This window comes from Cebus imitator, unplaced genomic scaffold (assembly GCF_001604975.1).
Source record: "Cebus imitator isolate Cc_AM_T3 unplaced genomic scaffold, Cebus_imitator-1.0 Scaffold163, whole genome shotgun sequence".
Classification (NCBI taxonomy): Eukaryota; Metazoa; Chordata; class Mammalia; order Primates; family Cebidae; genus Cebus; species Cebus imitator.
The window spans coordinates 1,984,678-2,010,308 of NW_016107478.1; the positions used below are offsets into that span (position 1 = coordinate 1,984,678).

The 25,631-nt window shown below is 36.8% G+C and overlaps 1 protein-coding gene across 2 annotated transcripts in view; it reads right to left on the reverse strand.

The window, feature by feature from the left end:
- Positions 1-25,631, reverse strand: part of FYB2 (FYN binding protein 2) — a 113,989-nt gene that overhangs the window by 7,779 nt on the left and 80,579 nt on the right. For both annotated transcript variants that reach the window (XM_017543991.2, XM_017543990.2), the window contains exons 10-17: positions 22,138-22,252; positions 22,013-22,053; positions 20,172-20,235; positions 18,544-18,642; positions 16,155-16,183; positions 14,286-14,346; positions 5,157-5,240; positions 2,795-2,888 (exon numbers count right to left, since the gene is read on the reverse strand). In XM_017543991.2, the coding sequence (XP_017399480.1) occupies positions 2,795-2,888; positions 5,157-5,240; positions 14,286-14,346; positions 16,155-16,183; positions 18,544-18,642; positions 20,172-20,235; positions 22,013-22,053; positions 22,138-22,252 (587 nt within the window). The remainder of the gene's footprint in view (positions 1-2,794; positions 2,889-5,156; positions 5,241-14,285; positions 14,347-16,154; positions 16,184-18,543; positions 18,643-20,171; positions 20,236-22,012; positions 22,054-22,137; positions 22,253-25,631) is intronic.

Below are 25,631 nucleotides of genomic sequence, written 5' to 3' on the forward strand. Positions count from 1 at the left end.
TCTTCTGCTTGGTCGATTCGGCTATTGAAACTTGTGTATGCTCTGTGAAATTCTCATGCTGTGTTTTTCAGCTCCATCAAGTCGTCTATATTCTTCTCTAAGCTGTTTATTCTAGTTAGCATCTCATCTCACCTTTTTTCTAGGTTCTTAGTTTCTTTGCAGTGGGTTAGCACATGTTCTTTTAGCTCTGAGAAGTTTGTTATTACCCACCTTCCGAAGCCTGTTTCTGTCAATTCATCAGATTCATTCTCCATCCATCTTTGGTCCCTAGCTGGTGAGGAGTTGTGATCCTTTGGAGGAGGAGAGGCGTTCTGGTTTTTGGTATTGTCATCCTTTTTGCATTGGTTTCTTCCCATCTGTGTGGCTTTATCTACCTGTGGTCTTTCTGGTTAGTGACTTTTGGATGGGGTTTCTGAGCGGACATCCTTTTTGTTGATGATGAAGTTATTTCTTTCTGCTTCTTAGTTTTCCTTCTAACAGGCCCCTCTGCTGTAGGACTGCTGAGGTCCACTCCAGGCCCTGCTTGCCTGGGGATCGCCTGCAGTAGGTGCAGAACAGTAAGGGCTGCTGCCGGTTTTCTTCTGTTATCTTCATCCCAGAAGGGTACCTGCCAGATGTCGGCCTGAGCTCTCCTTTATGAGATGTCTCTTTAGGTATATGGGGGTCAGGGTGCTGCTTGAGGAGACAGTCTGTCCCTTATAGGAGCTCAAGTGCTGAGCTGTGAGCTCTGTTGTTCCATTCAGAGCTTCTGGGCAGGTACTTTTAAGTCTGCTGCAGTGGAACTCATAACCGCCTCTTTTCCCAGGTGCTCTGTCCTAGGAAGGTCGGCTTTATTTATGAGTTCCTGTCATGCTGCTGCCTTTTTTCATAGATGCCTTGCCCCACACGGAGTAGTCTAGTCACAGTCTGTCAGCAGAGGTGTTGCTGAGCTGCCGCAGGCTCTGCGCAGCTGCTGTGTGAACCGCCTCGGTAGTGGTGGTCGCCCTTCCTATTTTTGTATTTTTAGTAGAGATGGGGTTTCTACAAATAATTCCTATTTGAACCCAATCAACTTTGGTTCAAATAGGAATTATTCTATTTTAATGAACTAAATCAGGAATGTACCCAAATCTCTCATAATCACTTTTAATGAACTAAAAAAGGAATGTACCCATATCTCTCATAATCACTGAAATCAGTGATTATGAGAGATATTAAAAAATATTTTATGCATGTTTACAAAACACTAGTCTTATAGTGCTCTACACATGGATATGAAGATGAATAAATAACCTTTGTTGTCTAGGAGCTCATAGTTTAATATGATGAACATGTAATTTCAATTATGTTAATGTGTGATAAGCTATAGGTAAACAGAAGAAGAGTAATTTATTTAATTAGAATGTTTAGTCACGCCTTTAATCTCAGCACTTTGGGAGGCCGAGGCGGGTGGATCATGAGGTCAAGAAATCAAGAACATCCTGGCCAACATGGTGAAACCCCATCTCTACTAAAAATACAAAAATTAGGTGGGTGTGGTGGCACGCGCCTGTAGTCCCAGCTGCTCAGGAGATGGAGGCAGCAGAATTGCTTAAACCTGGGAGGTGGGGTTGCAGTGAGCTGAGGTGGTGCCACTGCACTCCAGCCTGGTGACATAGCAGGACTCCATCTCAAAAAAAAGAGAAGGAGGTTTGGGCAAGTCTTCCTGGAGAAGAGAAGATGAGAAGATGCCTTGACTGGGGCTTGATAAATGAACAAGAGCTAGTCAGATGGAGAAAAGTGCAAAGGTGTACCAGATAGTTGGAATAGACCAAGGAAGCACTTAGAGGGATGAAATAGCAAGACAAAGATAGAGGAGGTTCATTCAAGGGACAGAACTCTGAGCAGTTTGTTGCTGAAGTAGAAGGTGCAAGACAAAGAGTGGCAAGAGATAAAACTAGGAAGATGGGCAAAGGTCAGGACATAAAGATCTTTCTATGCCATGTTAAGAACTCTATCCTTCAACCATTTTGCAAGGTGGAATGTTTGAAAAATTTTAGGCAGCATAGTGATTTAGACAAATTTTATGAGCAGAATGCACACTTTATCTCTCTCAATCCAGTGTCTATTACATGGAAGGTGCTCAAATATTTCATAATTAATAATCCTCACTTTGACAATATGTGAAATCAGGGAAGTTTGAGCTTTTAAAATAATGAAAAAATGTTCCATGGACTCTTAATAACAGAATAAGAAGGCAGAAGGCTTCAGATGCTGCATCATTCATTTGCTCATTTTATTTTTTATTTGCTTGTTTATTTAGGCATTCATTTACCAAACATTATTCGTATAGTTTTATGTCAGGCCCTGGGGAAAAAATTTGAATGAGACAGGGTTTCTTCTTCAAAACAGACCCAAGAGATTAATTAGTTCAAGATTCACACACACACACACACACACACACACACACACACACACACACATGCTTTAATACAACTAATCAGTGTTATAAAAGATTTGTAAACTAGATATACAAAATATGCTGAAGGAGTAACTTAACCTGGACGAGGTAGGGAGGAGTGGGTGACATTTGAACAGAGCCTTCAAGAACAACTTAGGAATTTTTTTCAGGAAGAAGGAATAGCATGTATAGACATGACAATGTAGATATGCATCAGGAAAAAATAGAAATGAAATCCTGGCTTTTTTTTTTATCAAAGATTATGTCTGTATCTCAGAGAGCCAAAGGCACAGCATACTTCCAGAATTTTTTTTTTTTTAATGAAAGCTCCTAGCTATTAATATTGCTAATTTTTACCTTCAGAAGAGAACATACCTTAAATCTTTCTCTGAAGAGTTTTTCTTCTCTTTTCATTCTGTTCTTTTCTAAGTTTTGCCCCTTGGTTTTGAAGAAATTTCTAGGAGAGAAACTAGCAAGAAATGTGCAGGTAGGTAAAATGTACAATAATAAAACTCTAAGTTTCTGAGACTACAAAGTCACTTCATTTCAGGATAAATTTCAGGTATAATTTATGTATATAATTTTATATAAAATAATACATATACAAAATCATGCATCTGTATTTATATGTACACAGACAGGTATGTATGTTCATAATACAAACACACATATTTCCGTTAGACTAAATTGTCAAACTGATCAGCATAATACCAATTGCTTTTCTCTTTAATTAAAAAATATTTTTGATGGCAAGATAACTTGGAATAAAATCCCATTGGTTAAACAAATGAAGGTAAACAAGAAACTTATCTGAATGAGACCTAGAGACATAACTTAAAACCTTTCGATTTTTTTCTACTGCCAATAGGATAAAGTCTAAATTCATTAGCAATTTATTATCTGGGCTGATCTACCTTCCCAGCTTTATCAGCTGCCCTTTTCCCTGCACATATAATGTCTACTGGGATCATCTTAGAAAGTGAGCTATCCTTTTCATGCCGTTATACCTGGGATACTGCTATGGTTTGGAATTTAACTTCTCCAAACCTCATGTTGACATTTAATCCCCAATGTTGGAGGAGGGGCCTAATGAGAGATATTTGGGTCATGGAGTTGTCTTCCTCCTGAACGGCTTGCTGCTGTCCTCAACTCTCATAGTTCCCTTGAGCCTGGCACCTCATTTGTTAAAATGAGCCTGGCACCTGTCTTGTCTCTCTTGCTTCCTTTCAAGCCATGTGATCCCTGCACATTCTCCTTCACCTTTTGCCATGAATGGAAGCAGCCTGAGGCCTTTGCCAGAAGCAGATGTCAATGCCATGCTTCGTATACAGTCTCCAGAATCATGAGCTAAATAAGCCTCTTCTTTATAAATTATCCAGCCTCAGGTATTCCTTTATAGCAACATGAACAGACTAACACAGATACCCTTGGCCAAATTCTCTTTAAACTTGCCATCATCTTTGATTGATAAAAGACTAATAAAAGGGTTGAACTAATATAGAAAGCATTTCTTATTGGTAGAATACATTATGGTATAAATCACTTTAAAACGATCAAAGAGCATATAGAAATTGATACATCAATCTACAGAAATAACTAACCTTACTGTGATGTTTACAAATTTACTTGGTTCAGAATAAAAGTATACTGTTATATCACTGTGTTGTAAAAAAAAAAAATAATGAAAAGGCACTGGAAAATTGTTTCCTAAGACAACTTATTTGTAGTTAATAATATACTAAAAAGCTTTTTTGGGGGAAGATAAAACTACTAATAGTTGCACTCTTGGAATTCTGCTTTGTTATGCTGTGCAAGTATGAAGTTTAAGACTGAAAGTTTAAGATGAACTATGAAGTTTAAGATAGAAAGTTGCTTTTCTAGTCTGTTAATACATCTTGCCAACCTGGAAAAAATAAATTACATCAAGTCTAAACCTAAAGAAAATAAACTTATGAGAAGGGCTACCCAATGCCATCCTCTGAGTCTCAGACGCTAATGTCTGGTTTCCTTTGCTGCACCCCAGTAGGATTTTTCTAACAGGTTTCCCAGAGCGGACAGACTACACAATGTTCACATCTCAGTGAATATTTAGACAAAGGTTTCCCCAAGTCATTTGTCAAAGAAAGTACCTCATATCCTGCCCCATGTCCTAGCAATTGAGAAGATGGGATCAGAGTGCAGTAAGTAAACACCTGCCTCAGTAAAAACATCCTCTCACAACCACTTGGGAACTTTAATCACATGAATGCAGGTTAGAAATGGACTCAGTAAGACATTTTCTTTTAAAATTCAAACACTAATTTTAGTCATAACTAGAATTGTATTTTACAGAAGTCAGTCTTACTATATAATACCTAGTTTCCTTTTTTTCTCAAAGTTACATTTCAGTTCTAATTGGTGTTTTATTTACATTATGTCTTATGGGGGAAAGTTCTTATAACCTAAAAGCAGACTGGGAATTTTTCATTGTATGAAAATAGCTAACTTGAAATCTTTTCTTACTTCCTATCCACCAAAAATAGGGAGGAGGATGATGAAGATATATGTGTATGACAGTATTTGTATATCCTTAGTCCCTTCTAATCCTCTCAATTGCACTATGATGTAGGTGTTGTTATTCTCATTTTGTAGATGAAAAATCTGAGAATTATTTAATTACTTATCTAAGGCCACATAGCTAGTAATAGGTATAAATTGCAGCAGTTAAGCTATAACGTAAGTGCCTCTGTGTTACCACCTTTCTGATTCTTCAGCACCGTTTTTCTCTTTTTCCTTTGGTATCAGAAACTTGGGCTTCCATGTTTTCAGTTTATCTTCATCTCTGAGGAGAAATATATTTTGAGCAAGTAAATTAAGACTGAATTATGCATTTGTGGAACCATCAACACTTCATGGGCAATTATGTTTTACAAAAAATTAAGCCATCTAGAAATATATTTTGATAATCCTTGGAAAGGCCATATAGTAAATATTTTAGTCTTTGCAGGCCATATCATCTCTATGGCAACTCTTCAGCTCTACTGTTGCAACTTCATACACAGAAACAAGTGGCAGGCCACATTTGGTCTTCAGGCCATAGTTTGCTGACCCCTGATGTCTGGTAATCCAAATTTGAAACAAGACACAAGAGATCGGCCCGCTTATAATCACACTTCATCTCCTTTATGAGCCTCAGGTTTTTTTGTTTTTGTTTTCGTTGTTTTTTTGCCTTTAAAATGTGAATAGTACAACTGAACTCCACTGTGAAACAAGGCTAAGCCAACTAGCATGTAACAGTGATTCTGGGCAAACAGGATGCAGGGAAGGGAGAAGGTCTTTATTATAGAAGTAACTAGTACTTTTTAGCATCTATGTGTCAGGTCTTATGCTAAGAGTCTTAACGTTTGTTAACTCATTTGGTTTTCAAAGTAAATATTGCAACAATCCTTTAAACTGATCACTAAGTTTTACAAGGAAAGAAATGATGGTCATAGTATGACCATTTTGGAAAACAAGTTGGCATTTTCTTATGAATCTGCATTCCCTATAATTTGCATTTTTCCCTTTTTAAGTATATCTTCTAGAAAAATTCTTGCACACATTAACAGAAACCATGGATAAGAATATTTGTGGCAGTATTATTTGCAAGGGCCCAAAAACTTAGGAACTACCACAATATTTACCAACAACTGAATGGATAAATGAATTGTGGTATATACATACAATGGAATATTATAGAACATTAAGATGAATGTAAGGAAAAATGAAATATTCTATTTGAATAAAATGCAAGGAAAAATGATTCTATTTGAATAAAAAAGTTACAGAACTCTATATACTATCTCATTTTCCTAATGTTCAAATCCCAAATGAAACAATATTTGTATCATACGTTTGTTAAAACCATCCTTGTTTTAAAGAAGGAAATGAAAACACCAAATTTATGAGAACAGTTACCTTGAGGAAAGGGATACATGATGTGTACAAGGGAAAGAGGCCAAGGTATTGTATTGCTTATACCTTGGCCTCTTTATCTGGTTATGTTCTAGTTCTTACGTTGAATGGTGGGTTCAGGGCAATTTGTTTTACCATGCTTTACTACTTTTATTGTGTCATTATTTACAACTTTTTGTTTTCTTTTGATTTTTACAACTGATTTTTTAAGAAAAAGAATTCATCCAGATTCAGTGGTTTGCACTTGCAGCTCCAGCTACTTGGGAGGCCGAGGTGAGAGGATTGCTTGAGGCCAGGAGGTCAAAGTGCAGTGTGCTGTGATCACACCTGTGAATAGCCACTGCATTTCAACCTGGACAACATAGCAAGACTCCCTCTCAAATGAAAGAGAAAACGAATTTATTCTTTGTCTTAATTTGCTGTTTCAGGGTTCTCTTCCATCTTATGCCAAATTACATTTCCTGCTTGTAACACCACTTCCCTGATCATATATGCCTTATGGTCCAACAAAACTTTCCAAACACATGTGTTTTCAGTTTACAGTTGTCCACTCCTCCTCTTGCTTCTCCCTTTTCTCTCATCTTCTTTCGCTCTCGGTCTCCACCTGTCAAAATTTTACCTGTCTTTCCTGTTTCAGGTTGGCACAAAGATTTTTGATCACCTAAATAACAGTAATGTCTACCTATTCTGAGCTTCCAGATTACCTTGCACATTTTTAGAGCAGGTATTTGTTAATTAATTTATCAAATTATGTTTTGGTATTAAGCACATGGTACAAATATGAAAGCCACAGTCCGAGCCTCAAAGAGTTCCCAGTCTAGTAGATAAGAAAGTCAAGAAAACAGACCATTAACCATTCTGAGAAAAATGCCTTGATAAAAAAAGGAAGTACCAAACTTAAATTGATAAAGTCAGAGAGGGCTTCTTAGAAAAAAAGTAAAATCTGAATTCAGTTTTAAAAAAACGAGGGATAAAATAGCCAGGCCAAAAAATACGACAAAGTGTGTTACAAGTAGAACTATTCTTTTGTTCTTAAAGTATCACCTCCTTGAAGAGGCTTTCCCCAGCTATCAAAACTTTAAAATACCTACCAGCACACACACTGTATTCACTCTCTTTCAAAAATATCCTGTTTCAAAGCAACCAAATTCCAATGTGTAATTATACAGTTATTTTTTATTTGTTTATTTATTGGTCTCTCTAGTCCCACGGGAATAGGAATTAAATCTCTTTTGTTCACTGCTTTATACCCAAAACCTAGCACAGTGCCGTGGCACAAAGGACCTGTTTAATAGATATTTGTTGAATGAATTGATGAAGTTGGAACAAATGTGAAGGCTTGGAAATGTTGGACAGTGTATCTGGTCTAAGGAACTCCAAGTATTACAGTATGGATGGAACACAGGAATAGTGGGTAAGCAGGAAGAACAGAGGAAGCTAAAGAGGTTGCCAGTGGCTGGATTATGAATACATTTTATGTCTCCTAAGCAGTTTTGACTTCATTCTGAAAGTGATGGTTAACAACTACACAGCTTTAGCTGTTGGGTGGCAGGTGGTCACATTGTATTTAAGAAAGTTTAGAGAATAAACTGAAATGGAGGCAAGATGACCATTGAGTTGTAGTAAACTGGTTGAGAAACAGTAAGATTCTGAATTGTGGCTGTGCAGTGGGGATGGGAAAAGTAGGAACAGTTTGATTTATTGGAAGAGAGTGATGGGAAGGGAAGGGCACAAGAGGAGGAGGTGTTCCAGCCTGAGCAACTGTGTGTTTATTGAAAAAGTCACCAACATAGAGAGCAAAATAACGAAATTTGGGGCTCCATCTTCAGTGCACCCAACACTGAAGCTCCCAGATATATAAGGCAAATATTATTAGGTCAAAAGGGAGAGATACACCTCAATACAATAATAGTTAGGAGACTTCAGCATCCCACTCTAAGCACAGGACAGATTATCTAGAAAGAGAACCAACAAAGAAACATCCTATTTAAACTGCACCATAGACCAAATGGACCTAACAGACATCTACAGAACTTAATAGACATCTACAGAACATGTCACTCATGTTCTGTATAGTATACATTCTTTTCATTATTAATGGAATATTCTCCAGAACTGTCCATATGTTAGGGCACAAAACAAGTATCAACAAGTTTTTAAAAATCAAAATCATATTAAGTATTTTATCTGACCCCAGTGGATTAAAACTAAACATCAATAGCAAGGGAGACATTTAAAACGGTACAAATATATGAAATCGAACAACAAGCTCCTTAATAACCAATGGGTGAAGGAAGAAATTAAGGATGATACTTAAAAATTCTTTGAGACAAATGAAAATAGAAACACAACATGCCAAACTTATAGGACACAGCAAAAACAATATTAAGAGGCAAGTTATATAATAACTTGCAATAAATGCCTACATCAAAAACTACAAAGATTTCAAAAAACCTAATGATTTGTCCCAAAGAATTATAAAAGGAAGAACAAACCAAATCCAAAGTTAGTAGAAGAAAAAAACTAATGAAAATCAGAGCAGTCATAAAATTTAGATAAAGTGCAAAAGATCAATGAAACAAAAAGTTGGTGTTTTGAAAAGAAACAAAATTGACAAACTAATACCTAGACTAGAGAGAGAGACAGGGTGAGGAGGAGAGGGGATGGGAGGGAGTAGGGGAGGGGGGGACACGAGGGGAGGGGAAAAGGGAGGGGAGAGTGTAGAGGAAACTAGATGCGAGGTCGAGTTCAAGTAAAGTTCGAAGTGAAAAAAGAGACATCACTTAGAGACTACTGTGAACAACTATATGCTAACAATTAAGAAAACCTAGAGGAAATAGCTAAATTCATGGAAATACACAATTTACTAAGATTGAACCAAGAAAAAATTAGAAAACTTGAAAAGGCCAATAACAAGTAATGAGGTTGAATCAGTAATAAAGAATCTCCCAAAAAAGAAAAGTCTGGGACTGGATGGCTTCCCTGATGAATTCTACTGAACCTTTAAATAAGAACAAACCAAATCCAAACTTAGTAGAAGAAAAGAAGTAATGATCAGAGCAGTTTTCCTTTAAAAAAGAATTAATACCAAGTCTTCTCAAACTATTCCAAAACACTGAAGCAGAATGAACTCTTCCTAATTCTATGAGGCCAGCATAACCCTGATACCAAAAGCAGACAAGAATACAAAAAAGAAAAGAAAATTACAGGTCAATACCCCTGATGAACATAGACACAAAAATTCTCAACAAAATACTAGCAAACTCAATATGACAACACATCAAAAAGATAATACACTGTAATGTAGTATGATATAACCCAGAAATGCAAAAACATATCAATGGGATAGATCCCCGAGTCCAGGAGGTTGAGGCTGCAGTGAATCATGATCATGCCACTGCTGCACTCCACCCTTAGTGACAGAGAAAGACCCTGTTACAAAAAAAACAAAAGCACCTCACCCCCAGGGCATCCTTCCTACATACAACCAGGCTGTTCTCCCTCTGTAAGCTCACACACTGATCCCTGGGCTCACTTGGTGAGCATATCCCCAGAGAGAGGGTAGGTGGCAGGAAAGAGCACCAGCTTGGGGGCAAGCCAGCCAGATCTCAGACTTACCTCTGTACTCAATAGCGTGGACAAGTTAGTAACTCTTAGCCTCAATGTTCTCATCTGAAACAATCTAAAATAATTTTTTAAATTATAAATATAGAGATGGAGCTCCACTATGTTGTCCAGGCTGGTCTCCAACTTCTGAGCTCAAGTCATCCTTCCACTTCTGCCTCCCAAAGAGCTGGATCTACAGGCATGACCCACTGCACCTGGCCAATTGGGAACAATTCTAATCTATCATGGAGGGTTGCTGTGACAGAGAAGTATCAGGCTGGGAAGGTTTCAGCTCAGCTCATGAATCACTGGCTTCATCTTGTGAAGCCTGAAATTCTCTAGCCAGCACCCCCTCCATGGTCACATTGATGCCCATCAATCAGACCACCAGGAACATGCCTGCAGTCAACAAAGTTGGGTCATTCAACATAGGCAAATCAATACACATGGAACATCACTGCAATAGAATGCAGAACAAAAGCCATATGATAATTTCAATAGATGCAGAAAAAGCATTTGTCAAAATTTAACATCCCTTCATAATAAAAGCTCTCAATAAATTAGTTATGGAAAGAAAATACCTCAACATAATAAAGGCCATATATAACAAACCCACAGCTAACATTTTACCTATCTGGGAAAATCTGGAAGCTTTTCCTCTAAAAACTGGAATAAGACATGGATGCCCACTCTCACCATTCGTATTCAACAAAGTACTGGAAGTTCCAGCCAGATGAATTAGGCAAGAAAAAGAAATAAAGGGCATCCAAGTGGGAAAGGAGGATGTAAAATTGTCCCTGTTTGCAGACAAAGTGATCTTATATCTAGAAAAACCTAACAACTTTACCAAGAAACTATTAGAACTGATAAATTTAATAAAATTGTAGAATACAAAATCAACATATAAAAATTAGTAGCATTTCTATACATGAACAATGAACTAGCTGAAAAAGAGATCAAGATGGAAATCTAGTTTATAATAGCTACAAAAAAATAGGAATAATTTAGCCAAGGAGGTGAAAGACCTCTACAAAGAAAATGACAAAAAACTGATGAAATCAACTGTGGATGACATAAACAAATGGAAGGACATCTCATGTTCATAGATTGGAAGAATTAATATTGTTAAAATGACGATTCTACCCAAGACAGTCAACAGATTCAATGCAATCCCCAACAAAATGCCAATGCCACTCTTCACAGAAATAGAAAACACAATCTTAAAATTTGTTGGAATCACAAAAGACCCCAAATAGCTGAAGCAATTTTGAGCAAAAGAACAAATCTGTATACAGTACAGTACCAGACTTCAAAATATTCTACAAAGCTCTAGTAACCAAAACAGTATGGTATTGGCATAAAACAGACACATAAACCAATGGAACAGGATAGAGAGCCCAGAAGTTAATCCATGTATCTACAGCCGACTGCTTTATGTCCAAGACACCAAGAAGACTCAGTTGGGGAAGAACAGTCTTTTCAATAAATGGTGCTGGGAAAACTGGATATCATATACAGAAGAATAAAACTGGATTCCCCCCCATCTCTTACCCTATACAAAAATCAAACAAAAATAGATCAAAGACTTTAAATGTAAGACCCAAACCTATACAACTATTAGAAGAAAACATAGGGGAAACACTTCAAGGCATTTGGTCTAGGAGAATATTTTTTGACTAAGATCCAATAGCACAGGTAACAAAAGCAAAAATGAACAAATGGAATTATAGCAATATAAGAAGATTCTGCACAGTAAAAGAAACAACAGAGTGAAAAAACAACTTACAGAATGGAAGAAAATATTTACAAACTATTAATCTGACAGGTGATTAATGCCCAGAACATACAAGGAACTCAAACAGCTTAACAGAAAAAAAATTCAATTAAAAAATGGGCAAATGAACAGACATGTCTCAAAAAGTGGCATTAAAATGACCAATAAACATATTTTAAAATGTTCAACATCACTAATCACCAGGGAAATGCAAATCAAAACCACAATGAGGTATCATTTCATCCCTGTTAGGATGGCGGTCATCAAAAAGACAAAAAATAACACATGCTAGCACGGATGTGGAGAATAGGAAATTCTTCTTCATTCTTAGTGGGAATATGAAGTAGTACCACACCTATGGATAACAGTATGGAGGTTCCTAAGAAACTGCAATCTACCCTGTGATCCAGCAGTTCCATTGCTGGGTATTAATCCAAAGGAAATGAGATCATTTTATCAAAGTGACATCTATGCTCCCATGTTTATTGCAGTACTATATGCAATAGCCAACATATGGAATCAACTTAGGTATCCCACATCAAATGAATGGTAGAGAAAATGTGACATACACATGGCAGAGCACTATTCAGCCATAAAAAATAATGAAATAATGTCATTCGCAGCAACATGGATAGAACTAGAGGACATTATGTTAAATGAAATAAGCCAGGAATAGAAAGTAAGCATGACATGTTCTCACTCATATATGGAAGCTAAAAGTTTGCTCTCCTAGAATTAAAGAGTAGAACAGAGGATGCTAAAGGCTGGGAAAGTAGGGAATAGGGAGAGATTTGTGGGATACAATATACAGTGAAATATGAGGAATATGTTCTAGTGTTCTATATCCCTCATATGGTTAGGCTTTGTGTCCCCACCTAAATCACACCTTAAATTGTAATCCCCACATATCTATGGAGGGAGGTGACTGGATCATGGGGGCTGTTTTCCCCATGGTATTCTCATGATAGTGAATGAGTTCTCATGAGCGCTTATGGCTTCATAAAGGGTTCTTCTCCCCGTCACTCTCTTTTCTCTCTCATCCACTGCCATATAAGATGCACCTCTTCCCTTTCTGCCATGATTGTAAGTTTCCTGAGGCCTCCCCAGACATGCAGAACTGTGAATCAATTAAATCTCTTTCCTTTATTATTAGGTATTTCTTTAGGTATTTCTTTATAGCAGTGTATAAATGGACTAATCCAACTACCCTAAGATAACTACAGTTAAAAATAACATATTGTTATTAGGTATTTCTTTATAGCAGTGTATTTATAGCAGTGTATTTCTTTATAGCAGTGTATTTCTTAGATATTTCTTTATAGCAGTATATAAATGGACTAATCCAACTACCGTAAGATAACTACAGTTAACAATAATATATTATGTGGTCTCAAATAGCTAGAAGGAAGATATTGAATATTCTCAACACAAAGAAATGATAAATGTTTGATGATGGATATGCTAATTACCCTGATCTGATCACTATACATTTTATGTATGAAAACATCACTATGTACCTGAAAAATATGTACAATTATTATATGTCAATTTAAAAATAACATCAAATAACAAAGAAATAAAAACATGGGAACCTACAGAAGTACTTTTTTTCCTTTGGAGGATGGCATAGTTCACAGTTTAAGATATAGAGAAGACAAATAATATAAGGACTTAACAGTATTCATTAGATTTAACAAAGGAGTTATTAGTGACCTTACCAAAAATAAGTTAAATGGTATAATAGGAAACCTAACTGCAGTGAGCACGGAAAGATGAACCATACCTGAGCAGAGGAGACTTTTATTTTTAACCAGTTGGTTAAGAGAAAAGGTATAAATAACAAGTGACTGGAGAGGGGGCTTAAGGATGGCTTTTTAAAGAAAAAACAAAACAAAAAAACAGGGCCTGGCTCCATTGCGCAGGTTCCATTGCCCCGGCTGGAGTCTAGTGGTGTGAGCTCAGCTCACTACAACTTTCACCTGGAAGGCTCAAGCTATCCTCCCCCCTCAGTCTCCTAAATAGCTGGGACTATAGGCATGCACCACCATGCCTGGCTAGTTTTTTGTATTTTTAGTAGAGATGGGATTTTACCAGGTTGCCCAGCCTGGTCTTGAACTTCTAGACTCAGGTAATCCACCTGCCTCAGCCTCTCCAGGTGCTGGGATTACAGGCATGAGCCACTGCATCTGGCCATCTTTTTTGATAAATTATAGTTGTTAGTCCTTGAATACAGAGGTTCTGTCAAATAGTGCTTGCTATCCTCCATGTTGTTGTGTACACTGGAGATAATTAAATAAATGTGTTGAACAGAATTTCAAGTCTAAATTCAAAGATAAAAAAACAGAAACAGACTCAAAATCTCCAATGCCTTTTGAATCCCCTACCACTGTTGGATCATCTATGTTTTCAATTTTTCCCCTCTTAGTGAGAAGACTATCTCAAGTTGACTTATCTCCAACGATCTGAAAAGATGGTTCTGTGATCATAATTAAGAAAGCATCAGGAAATGGGTCAAATATCAGCAGGGATGACCAATAAAGTAAATTGACTTACTTTGACTCTTTTTCACTCAGGTCCACATCATCATAGTTAATAACTTCCTGAGACCTAAGTTCTAGGGTCAAGACAGGATCAAAATAGTCTATTATTAAGCATGGTTTATGTAATCACTGACTTTCCAAATTATACTCAATTACTTAATTATCTGGGTGCGTCTTCAGGTCTGTTTTAGCAAAATCTGATCACAGAATATAGATAGGCTAGAAGAATACAGAAAAATATTCTCTATTTGGGAAGAAATTCAACTGAAAAATTAAAAAAAATAGTGTAATGTCTCAGTATCTCAAAACATATATTTATTTTAATTTGATTTCACATAGAGTTCCAAAAAAATATGAGTTGCTCAAAGACTCATTTTTAGACTAGGTTCCCATCTTTCTTTTCTCTTTCTTTCTTCTCTCTCTCGTTCTCTCTTTCTCTCTTTCTTTCTGACAAAGTCTCACTCTTGTCCCCCAGGCTGGAATGCAATGGTGGGATCTCTTCGGTTCACTGCAACCTCTGCCTCTCGGGTTCAAGCGATTCTCCTGCCTCAGCCTCCTAAGTAGCAGGAACTACAGGCACCTGCCGCCATAGCTGCCTAATTTTTGCATTTTTAGTAGAGACGGTTTCACCATGTTGGCCAGGCTGGTCTTCAACTCCTGACTTCAGGTGATCCGCCCGCCTCGGCCTCCCAAAGTTCTGGGATCACAAGTGTGAGCCACCGTGCCTGGCTTAGGTTCCCATCTTTCTGGAATTGGACAAATACGCTATACTGCTAGAAAGGTGAAAGGTCTTTTCTTAACTCCAGTGGAGGGAGGGGAACAGCTTAACTAAATAGTAATGTTGATTTTTCTTCCATGGTTTTAGTTTCAAATCATTGGCAATCGCTCCTTTACAATAATCTTGCATAATGTTGCATCTGACTTAGTGCATAATAATAATTAGACATTTTCAGTTTAGGATATTCACATTCCTTGGCACTCTACACAGAATTACATGATTTTCAGGTGATTTACCACTGAACAAATTTGATACCTTCTGGTATCATTATTCACTTCCTTATTTTATTAAGTACCTTTAAATGTGGGTGGGTATAAAATGCATGTCTATCCTAGGTCAGCTTTTTTTCTTTTAAACACAGACAAAGGATATGTTGAGACATGGGACTTTAACAGGTGTATGTAATCATCATTTTTTTTTTAGTTTAGCAAACTCATATTTATGAAATATATATTTGAATTGTCAAGTTCGAGTGACATCCAGGTAGCCACAGGCTAGATCCCCTAAACAAAAATTAACAAACAACAAAACACATGACCCTCTTTTACTGACAAATTCAATACACTGAATGTGTTTTGACAGCCTACTAAGTATCAAGAACTGTGCTAATTTATGCACTATTGTTTTAATGGAAAAGCAAACAATATTCCAGAGACCGATGCTCGATTCAATTAGTTTGCTGGTGGCAATGTGATCATATTCAACGTATAGTGTCTTAATTAGGATGAAGGATGTCAATTCTTTCAAAAGGCAGTATGATAGAATGCAAAATGCATGAGTTTCATAGTTAGAGAGACTGGAATACAAATTCTGGATTACTTAAATATGGATATAGGTCCTATAGCTTCTCTGAAAAGGGATTATAATATTTATTTTTCTAGGATTTTAAGAGCAACACATCTGTCCCAGGGCATGAAATATAGTAAAATATTTTTTCTCCAAAGTAAAAGAAAAATACTGCTGTGTGAAACATCTTCCTTGGTTTTGGTAGATCAATTTTTCATCAAATGTGGAAATGCAGGAAGGGTTACCATTTCTTTTTCCCTGCCTTTGAATATACAAAAGCTGAGTACTTTTGGTCAGCAATAAGCAAATGGCACTTACCCAAATCAGGCAGCAAAATGGAAAATGCACTGTTGATTGACAAAAGACAAAAAAGAGTTAAGGGAAAAAAGCCATGTTCAGAAAGATGAGCTGACATATCTCAAGTAACATATTGATGACACTGGATTTCCCTTCTTGCCCTGGGATTCTCTTACTCCAAGGAAAATGGTTTCTCTGATATTAACAGATGTCACAAGATGTGCACAGGATGTTATGGGAACACAAAACACAAAGGAAACATAGGTAATCCAGGTTTGGGAAGAGAAGTTCAGGGGAGGCATTCAAGAAGGGATAATATTTGATCAAATTTTGAGGGAAAACTAGAACTTTGAGAATAAAAGGCTGGAGGAGGACAGGTACATTTAAGACCAAGGGAATGCCATGTTCAAAGCATGGAGGAATGAGACACCAGGGCAGAGTCTAAGCTCTATAGGCTCTGTGGATGGGGTGGTAGTGAGTTAATTTTAGTGAGAGACAGAACTAGAGAAGTAGAATGGGGATAGCCACGAAGTATTTATTTGCCATGGTAAGGAACTGGATATTTGTTCTAAATGTTTTATGGAGCCAATGAATGGTTTTGAGAAAAAGGTAATCAGATTTGCATCTTAAAAACATTAGCATTCTCATCTGGATCAAATATTATGGGACTCCAGGTTATCATGCCAATAATTTTCTCTCAGAAAACATCTAATCTGCTAAGGCCAGGGTCTGCCTTTGTGCATAGGGTCTCGTTGCCCACAGGAAGTAAACTCTCTCTTCTTTCATAGTCAGGACTACAATTTATAAACCTCATGTTCTGTTGGATCTCTTGGTAGATCTAGATCCAACCTACAATTGGACTTAAAATCACAAAACTCGGCCAAGCGCAGTGGCTCACACCTGTAATCCCAGCACTTTGGGAGGCTGAGGTGGGCAGATCACCTGAGGTCAGGAGTTCAAGACTACCCTGACCAACATGGAGAAGCTGTGTCTCCACTAAAAAAATACAAAAATTAGCCGGGCGTGGTGGTGCATGCCTGTAGTCCCAGCTACTTGGAAGGCTGAGGCAGGAGAATTGCTTGAACCTGGGAGGCAGAGGTTGCGGTGAGCCGAGATCATGCCATTTTACTCCAGCCTGGGCAACAAGAGTGAAACTCAGTCTCAAAAAAAAAAAAATCACAAAACTCTGAACCTTATATTCAAAAAGAACTTCAGGGTAGAACAACATAATTCCATCTCACTATAGGTAATGACCTTGGGCAAATTATTTTACCATCTTCTGCCCTCACAAAATACATCTCTGTATCTGTATATCTACACTGATGTTCCCTGCCTTACAATGATCTGACGCGATTTTCTACTTTACAATGGTGTGAATGTAACATGCATTCAGTAGAAACCTACTCTGAGTACACTTAAGACAATTCTGTTTCCACTTTCAGTACAATATTCAATAAGTTACAGAGACAGTCAACACTTTATTACAGGCAGGCTTTGTGTTGGATGATTTTGCCCAACTGTAGGCTGATGTAAGTATTCTGAGCATGTTTAAGATGGGTTAGGTTAAGCCATGATATTTGGTAGATGTATTAAATGCACTTTTAACTTAACATATTTTGGAATTTCAATGAGTTTCTTGGGACATATCCGCATCATAAATTGAGGAGCACCTGAATATCTACATCTATATCTTATCTATTGCCTGCAAAGTGTCTCCAGAGTCCCCCTTCCATTATATGCAGGAAACAACTGGAATGCTGTGGGTGTAAAAAGGAAGTGATATGCCCATGGTTGCACATGGAATAAATGGCAGAACTGGTACTAGAATCTAGAATCCAGGTCCTCTCTCACATCTCTTTCTAGTGCTAGTGAATTTGGAACCTCTCCCAAAACTGGCAGTCAGCCTAGGTTATCTCAGAGGGTCTAAGACTTTGTAATACATGAACTATTCAGCTGAGCAGTTCATCTCCCCCTTCCACATATTGCTGCTCTCAAGGGAGATTAATTAAATATGGAACAGTAGACAGATAAAAACTACTGGGACTTGTAGGGCCCAAAAAGCATAAAAGGACATGATAAGCAACATAATGCTTAGTGGTAACAACAGGAATAGGATGGTAAGGATGCCGAGAAAAGTTTCCTTTCTGGACTTTGCTCAAGATTTTCCCTCTACCCTCATTTTCAAGCTTTTCTCCTTCACGTTTTCAAACGGGTATACCACTTTCTCATTAATTCATTTCTGTGGGTGTAGCTCAATCAAAAATTCACAAGAAAGAGGCAAGTGATGGCCAGGCCCTTGGTTTTAGTTTCTGATATCCCCTTCACTATTTCTGAGATCGGATGGAGAACATCAGCCTGTGTTTCTACAGGTTAATCTCGCCACAGAAAGAGATTTACAGGGACTTCTTACCTTAAGTTTTCTTTTGACTTGGTTTTCTTTATTTTAAATCTATCCTTTTCTTTCTTAAAGAATTGCTGCAGTCTTTTCAGTGCTTCTTTTCCATCTAAACTAAGAGGAATCAGAGGATAGAAATAACATGGCATTTAAGAGAGTACTAGAGATAGAAGGCTGTTGTATTATAAAATCAAATGCTGCATGTTCTCACTTGTAAGTGGGAGCTAAACAATAGGTATGCATGGACATAAAGATGGAAATAACAGACACTGGGGACTCCAAAAGTGGAGCGGGTGGGAATGGGGTGAGGGTTGAGAAATTACCTGTAGGTTTCAAGTTTCACTATCTGAGTGATGGGTANCTCATGTACCCCATAAATATATATTCCTACTATGTAACCATAAAAATTAAAAGTAAAAAAATTTAATGGAAATAACAGACACTGGGGACTCCAAAAAGGGGGAGTGTGGAAGGAAGAATGAAGGTTGGAAGGTTACCTATTGAGTACAATGTTCACTATTTGGGTAATGGGTTCACTAGAAGCCCAAACATCAGCATTAGGCAATATATCAATGTGTCAAACCTGCACATGTACCCCCGAGTCTATAAAATAAAGAACCAGAGGCTTTGGTTTCATGTCCCAAACACATCCATCCCACTCAAGAAAGAGCAAGAAAATGCCTTATTGAATTCTATGCTTTTCTTCTTTGTTTCGATGTGATATGAAATTGCACACACCAGTCAACTATGAAGGGAGTAATTATATTTCAAGACAAACTACCCCAAGTAGTCTTGTAGTCTCTATTTTGCAGATTTTATGAAGCAGTCTTCCCTTTAAAGAAAAAGATAACTCAGGGAAATGTAGTTTACAAACTGTAAAATTGTAGAAAATCCTGGCTCTTGAAATTCTTATTGATTTTTAATGTACTGACTAATACAGCATTGGTGATACATTAATTACTCAGCTGATGATTACAATTCTGTCAAATATCCTTTTAGGGCTTTTAGGGGGATAGGGTGAGGGAATGATATACCCACATCATGCCAACCCACATGCCCAGTTCAGTCTCCTTTATCCACTTGAACCCTTAAACTCCTAGCTTTTGACCATTGCTCTTTTCCTTTTCACAACATGTCCTTAATAACTAAACTTGTCAAATAATACCCATTTGAACAAATTTTATTCTTGATAACACTGAATCACTGCATGTTATATGAAGCCCAAATCCCACAGTTAGCCTTCCCTCACTTACAAAGAGAGAGGTAAGTCATAACCATTGATTTGTTCCTGGAAAAGCTGCTACAGAATTCAAGCAAGTTTTATTAATATTTACTTCTCTTTTGTTATTTATTTGCTAACCCAATATCAAAATCCTTTACTCTGGGAAATGGGTATTTCTCAAAAGAGAGAACAATGTGATTTAATAGGTATAGTATATGTTGAACACAATTACAAGTATTCTCTTGATCACAATGGAGTATTACAATAGGTTATCATTACTTTCAGTGTAAATCTTTCCTAAAAGATGATGATGGGAGTCGGGGGTGGCAATGGGTTGGAGGGGTTCCTTGCTTACAACTAGCTTTACTAGGCTAACAGGAAGTATCATTAGCCTACAAAGGCAAGAAAGAGAGAAACTCACTCTATCTTTGGGTAGTTGTTCTTTGTTTTGTAGACATCTTCATACATTTCCTCTCTATTTTCTTCTGAAATCAAAAGAAAACCCTACTTATATTCATTATCATAGCAATAGTTCAGATTCATATTTAACAAAGATTATTAGAACTTACTAGATGCTATGTACTTTGATCTTTCTTTTGTTAAGTAGTTTTTACTGAAACCCACTGTTTTTAAAAGCATATAGTAAAAATACTTAAACCTCTATAAAAGTATATATAAATAAAAATTAAGACTCATCTCCACCTAATTCCAAGTTTGAAATGATTTAGTCAAAGAAAGTTAGTTCTTCAATAGATTCCTTCCTCCTTCCCTCCCTCCCTCCTTCCTACATTTAATACATAACAATCAGAATTTACTAAGCATCAGGCATTGCGCTGAATGCTGAGTAAACCATGCAAAACAAGATACATCTTGAACAATCTCTCCCTTCACAACATGGCTTTGGCCTAGCCAAATGCATAAGCTACACAGATATACTTTAATTAAATCCTAAAACAGAGTCTAAAGGAAAGAACATTGAATTAAGGGTCAGGATTTTCAGATTCAAAACTCGATTTTAACACACAATGAACTTAGAGGAGTCACTTCTCTGTGTCTCAATTTTCTTTTTAAAGTGAGGGTATTGGGTTTAATGATGTTTAAGGTTGTTTTCCCCTCTAAACTTCTGGGATTCTAAGAAGATAAATCAGAGTAACATTTGATTCTCTCTCCTCCATTGCTTTTTCTTTTTCTAAATCTATTTTTACATTTACAAATAATAATTATATACTTATGATGTATAGCATGTTTTGATAATTGTATACATAGTGGAATGACTCAGTTAAGCTAGTTAACATATTCATTACCCCACATACTTTTGTGGTGAGAATTTTAAAATCTACTCTCAGCAATTTTCAAGTATATAATAATGTTATTAACTATAATCACTGTGTTGTACTACAAATCTCCTGAAGGTGCTTCTCCTAATTGAAATTTTGTGTCCTTTGACCAACACCTCCCCATTACTTTTTCATTCATTAATTCATTCATTCAACAGATTTTTTTGAATATCTAACATGCATCTTGCCTTATGGTAGGGGCTGGAGAAAATAGTATGCCCAAAGAAGGTAATAATCTAAGAGGGGAGACATTAATCAAAAAGTCATATAAGTATAAAATTACAGCTGTGACAAGTACTATGAAAAAGAAGTCCATGGTACTATTAGATTGTACTAAAGAGAATATTCCCTTGGGGAATAATGATGGAGCTGCGATTAGAAGATTATGAGTCAGTGATGCAAAGGGACCCAGGGGAGGAAACAGCGTTTCAGAAAGGGAGGAGAGAAGCATATGAAAATACCCTGCTGTGGGAGCTTGGCAAATTATAGAAGCTAAAAGAAGGTCAGCATAAACTGGGTCTCATGGATGAAAATTGAGTATAGTGTGAGATCAGTCTCCAGAGGTCTGTAGGGGTAGGTTAGACAAGGACTCTACATCATGTTAGAAGCCAATTTTAAAAGTATTGGAAAGCCAAGACAGTGTTTTAAGTAAAAGCATTCCCATAATCAGACTTACATTGCGAAAAGTTCAGGAAGGAAGGAAGTTCACTTTTACCATACAAATCTCTTACCAGCATCTTCACGTTTCTGATTCTAAATGCATTTATTAGCACGTACCTCGGTATCGCTTCTCTTAGCTTCCCATCACCCTTTTCAATTGGTATTATTAAAATATGAATAAGTAAAAGGCATCTTATCACTAATCAACCATAGAAGCATTCTGCAATTCCTACTGGGAACATCAGAAATGTCTTCCTATACTTACCACTATTTGAGGCAAATGAGCTAGAGAAGTTCAACCTCGGCCTATGGGAAAAAATAACAAAGATCATTTTTGTACTTTTAAAGTCTCATCACATTCATCTTGCTGAAAGACTGGAATGTACTTACACCTCTTTCCTAGGGTACTCGACATCATCATATATCTCCTCCGAGACGGAACTTGGCTTAGAGACCCCTAGGTCTAAAACTTCTTTAGTTGACTCCAAAACCTCCAGATACCCACCTGAAAGGAAATAAGAAACCCCCCTGAAGAACATCTCATCAGCTGCCATCATAAGGTCATTCACACATATCACTGGCAATGGAGGCAAGCATAAGAAAAGGCAGATTAAATATGCTAAAGCTGGATTACAATATTGGTATATATGATCCTTGGGCAAGCCACTTAACTTTGCAGAGCCTCAGTTATGATTATCTGAAGTAGAGGATAATGATGCTAACATTGAATCATGTAGTTTTGGCAAGGATTAAATACATATTTACGAAGGGTGCTGGTTACCCAGTAAATAGTAACTCCGTTTTTTTATGGTTCTTTCTTTAATCACTGACCTCAAACTTTGAAGTCTACCAGGGTACATCCCTGGGGCTTATCTCTCTACATCTAGATGATCTTATCCAGTCTTAAGGCATTTCTTAAAGCAAAATTTCTCAGACAAGTTGACTGAGCACATATAAATATACATTATCCATTCATTCATTCTGGAGTTAGCCAGAAGATCATCATATACCAGGTTAACAAATGTATAGGGATTAATTTGTTAACCTGGCATACTGTCTTCTGGCTAACTCCAGTTATAGTAGGTAGCTAAATGCAGATGCTGGTTTACTTCACAGAGTTGTAAACTTGTCATAACCATAAAACTACCACCTCTTTATCTATTGGCATAGGTTAATATTTAGGGTATGGGTAATTTATAGCCATATTCAGACATGAACTATTAATCAGACATAGAAAGTAATATACTTGAGAAATAAATAATAAGCAAATTAACTTGTATCTATTTATTAAATGAACCAAGCAATGAGAGTTTATTCTCTGACAAGGAGTCAGTTAGCATGTAGGCCCCAAACCATCTCAATGAATGTCAGCTCTCGGAGGCATAAGGTCCTGCTTTTTCTCAAGGAGTTATCAGTAAATTTCTCCAACACAAGACAAAGATGCTGAACACACAGTTGCTTAATTCCTAGTCTGCAGCATTTTTTTTTTCCTTCCTCGATGCTTCCTTTTGGCTGAAGCAAATGCAAAAGTTTATGGCTTCATTTTAAAAACACTGACAACTCTCAAATTTACATCTCCAATTTAGATGTCTCTCATGAATTCCAGATACTTTATCAGCCTTCACACCATTTCCTTTTGGTTGTCTAAACATATTACATTCCAAACCAAACTCATAATTTCCCTCTGCAAGTTTGCTCTTCCTGAAATTTATTCAATTTCATAAAAGGGGCAATTCCATCCTTCCTGTTGCTCAGGCCCAAAACCTCAGAGACAACCTTGATTCATTTCTCTCTCATTTCTCACTTCCAATCCAAAGCCATCTGTCCACTATAGTTTCAAATTATATTCCAATTTCAAACACATCTCAACAACTCTACCACAGTCTCTTCCTCCAAGCTACCACCATTTCTCACCTAAATTATTGCAATAACCTCCTAACTGGTTTCTCTGATTTATCTTACATTTTATTTTCAAGACAGAAGCCACATGATTTTTTAAAAATACAAATCAGATCATGCCTTTCCTGTACTTTCGAAAGCTTTCAGTCTTTTAAAAAATCTCGTTTGTGGTCAGTGCTAAGGTTCTTGCAATGTTCTACAGGAGCCCCTTGTTATTTCTGTGACCCCATCGCCTACTATACTATTTCTAAGTCACCCTGTTCTAGTCACGCTGCCCTCCTTCCTGCTCCTCACACATATCTGGCAGACTTCTGCCTCAGGGATTTGCACTTTTTTTTCTCTTCCAAGGTCATTCTTATCCCAAATACACATACGGCTCTCTTCCTCAACTACTTAAGGTCTTTGAAGTCACCTGTGAGAACTTAAAAATGGCAGTTTCTGTCGCCTCCACTTGCTTCCTTCTCTTTCTTTGCTTTATTTTTTCATAATATTTACTATTAATACCATTCCACATAGATCTTTTATTACTTATTGTCTGTCTCCTCTGATCAGAAAGTAACCTCCATGAGAATAGGAATTTTTGTCTGTTTACTGCTATACACCCACATTTCCTAGAACAGTGCTGGGCATATAAAAAGCACTTAATATTTTTGAATTTCAAATGATTTGAATGTGTGTGTTTTCTAACTAGTGAATGTAGTGTATTACCTTTTAGTGTTTACTGATATTTTAAAATTTATATCTACTATCTTTGTACATATTTTAATTTTTTTCTTATCTTCATCTCACTAAAGTTTCTTCTCTTTCTGCCATTCTGTTTTCTTTTCTATTTGTTTCTTTCACTTGTTATGTTTTAATAGTGACCACTATCCTGACTTCTAATCCCAGCAGTACTTATTTTTGAATGTTATAATGGAATAATTTTGTATGTGCTCTATGGTGTCACCTATTTTCATTCAATATTATGTTTGTGAGATTTATCCATATTGTTGCAAATCATTTTAATTGGCTCATTCCGATGACATTATTCTATTGTGTGAATAAGTTACCATTTATTTATCCATTCTACTTTTGATGGGCATTTGGACAGATTCCCGTTTGGGGCTATTATAAAGTTTGGCTATGAACATTTTGTATGTGTGTTTTGGTGCATTAAAGTATGCACTTATATTGGGATATATATGTAAGTATGGAATTGATAGGTGAGAGGATATGCATATGTTCAACTTCAGTACTGCCAAACGGTTTACAAAATGAATGTCCCAGCTTACAATCTCCACAGAGAATGAGAGTTTTAGTTGCTTCATATCCTCACTAACACTTGATGTTTTTTAGTATTTTTTTTTAAATGTAGCCAATTTGGTGAGCAGAAGTTGAACTTTAATAGCGTATTTGCCTTTAGGATAGTCTCTTTGGGGAAGGGCCTGTTCAGCATTTTTCTAATTTCACTATATTTCTTTTTTTAAAAAATTGACTTCTTTATATTTTCTGAATATCAAGCATTTGTAGAAGATGTATATTCAAAATATGAGTCCTTTATCAAATATGTACATATTTGATACGTAAATGATAATATATGTAAATAATGCAAATATCTTCTCCTACCCAGTGACTTGCCTTCTCACTCTTTTAAAAAAATGTTTTAAAAATTTACTTTATGTTCTGAGACACATGTGCAGAATGAGCAGGTTTGTTGTGCCATAGTGGTTTGCTGCACATATCAACTCGTCTAGGTTTCAAGCACTGCATGTACTATGTGTTTGTCCTAATGCTGTCTGTCCCCTTGCCTCCTACCCCCAACAGGCCCCAGTATGTGATGTTCACTTCCCTGTGTCCATGTGTTTCTCATTGTTCAACACCCACTTATGAGTGAGAAAGTGTGGGGTTTGGTTTTCTGTTCTTGTGTTAGTTTGCTGAGAATGATGGCTTCCAGCTTCATCTCTGTCCCTGCAAAGGACATGAACTCACCCTTTTTTATGGCTGCA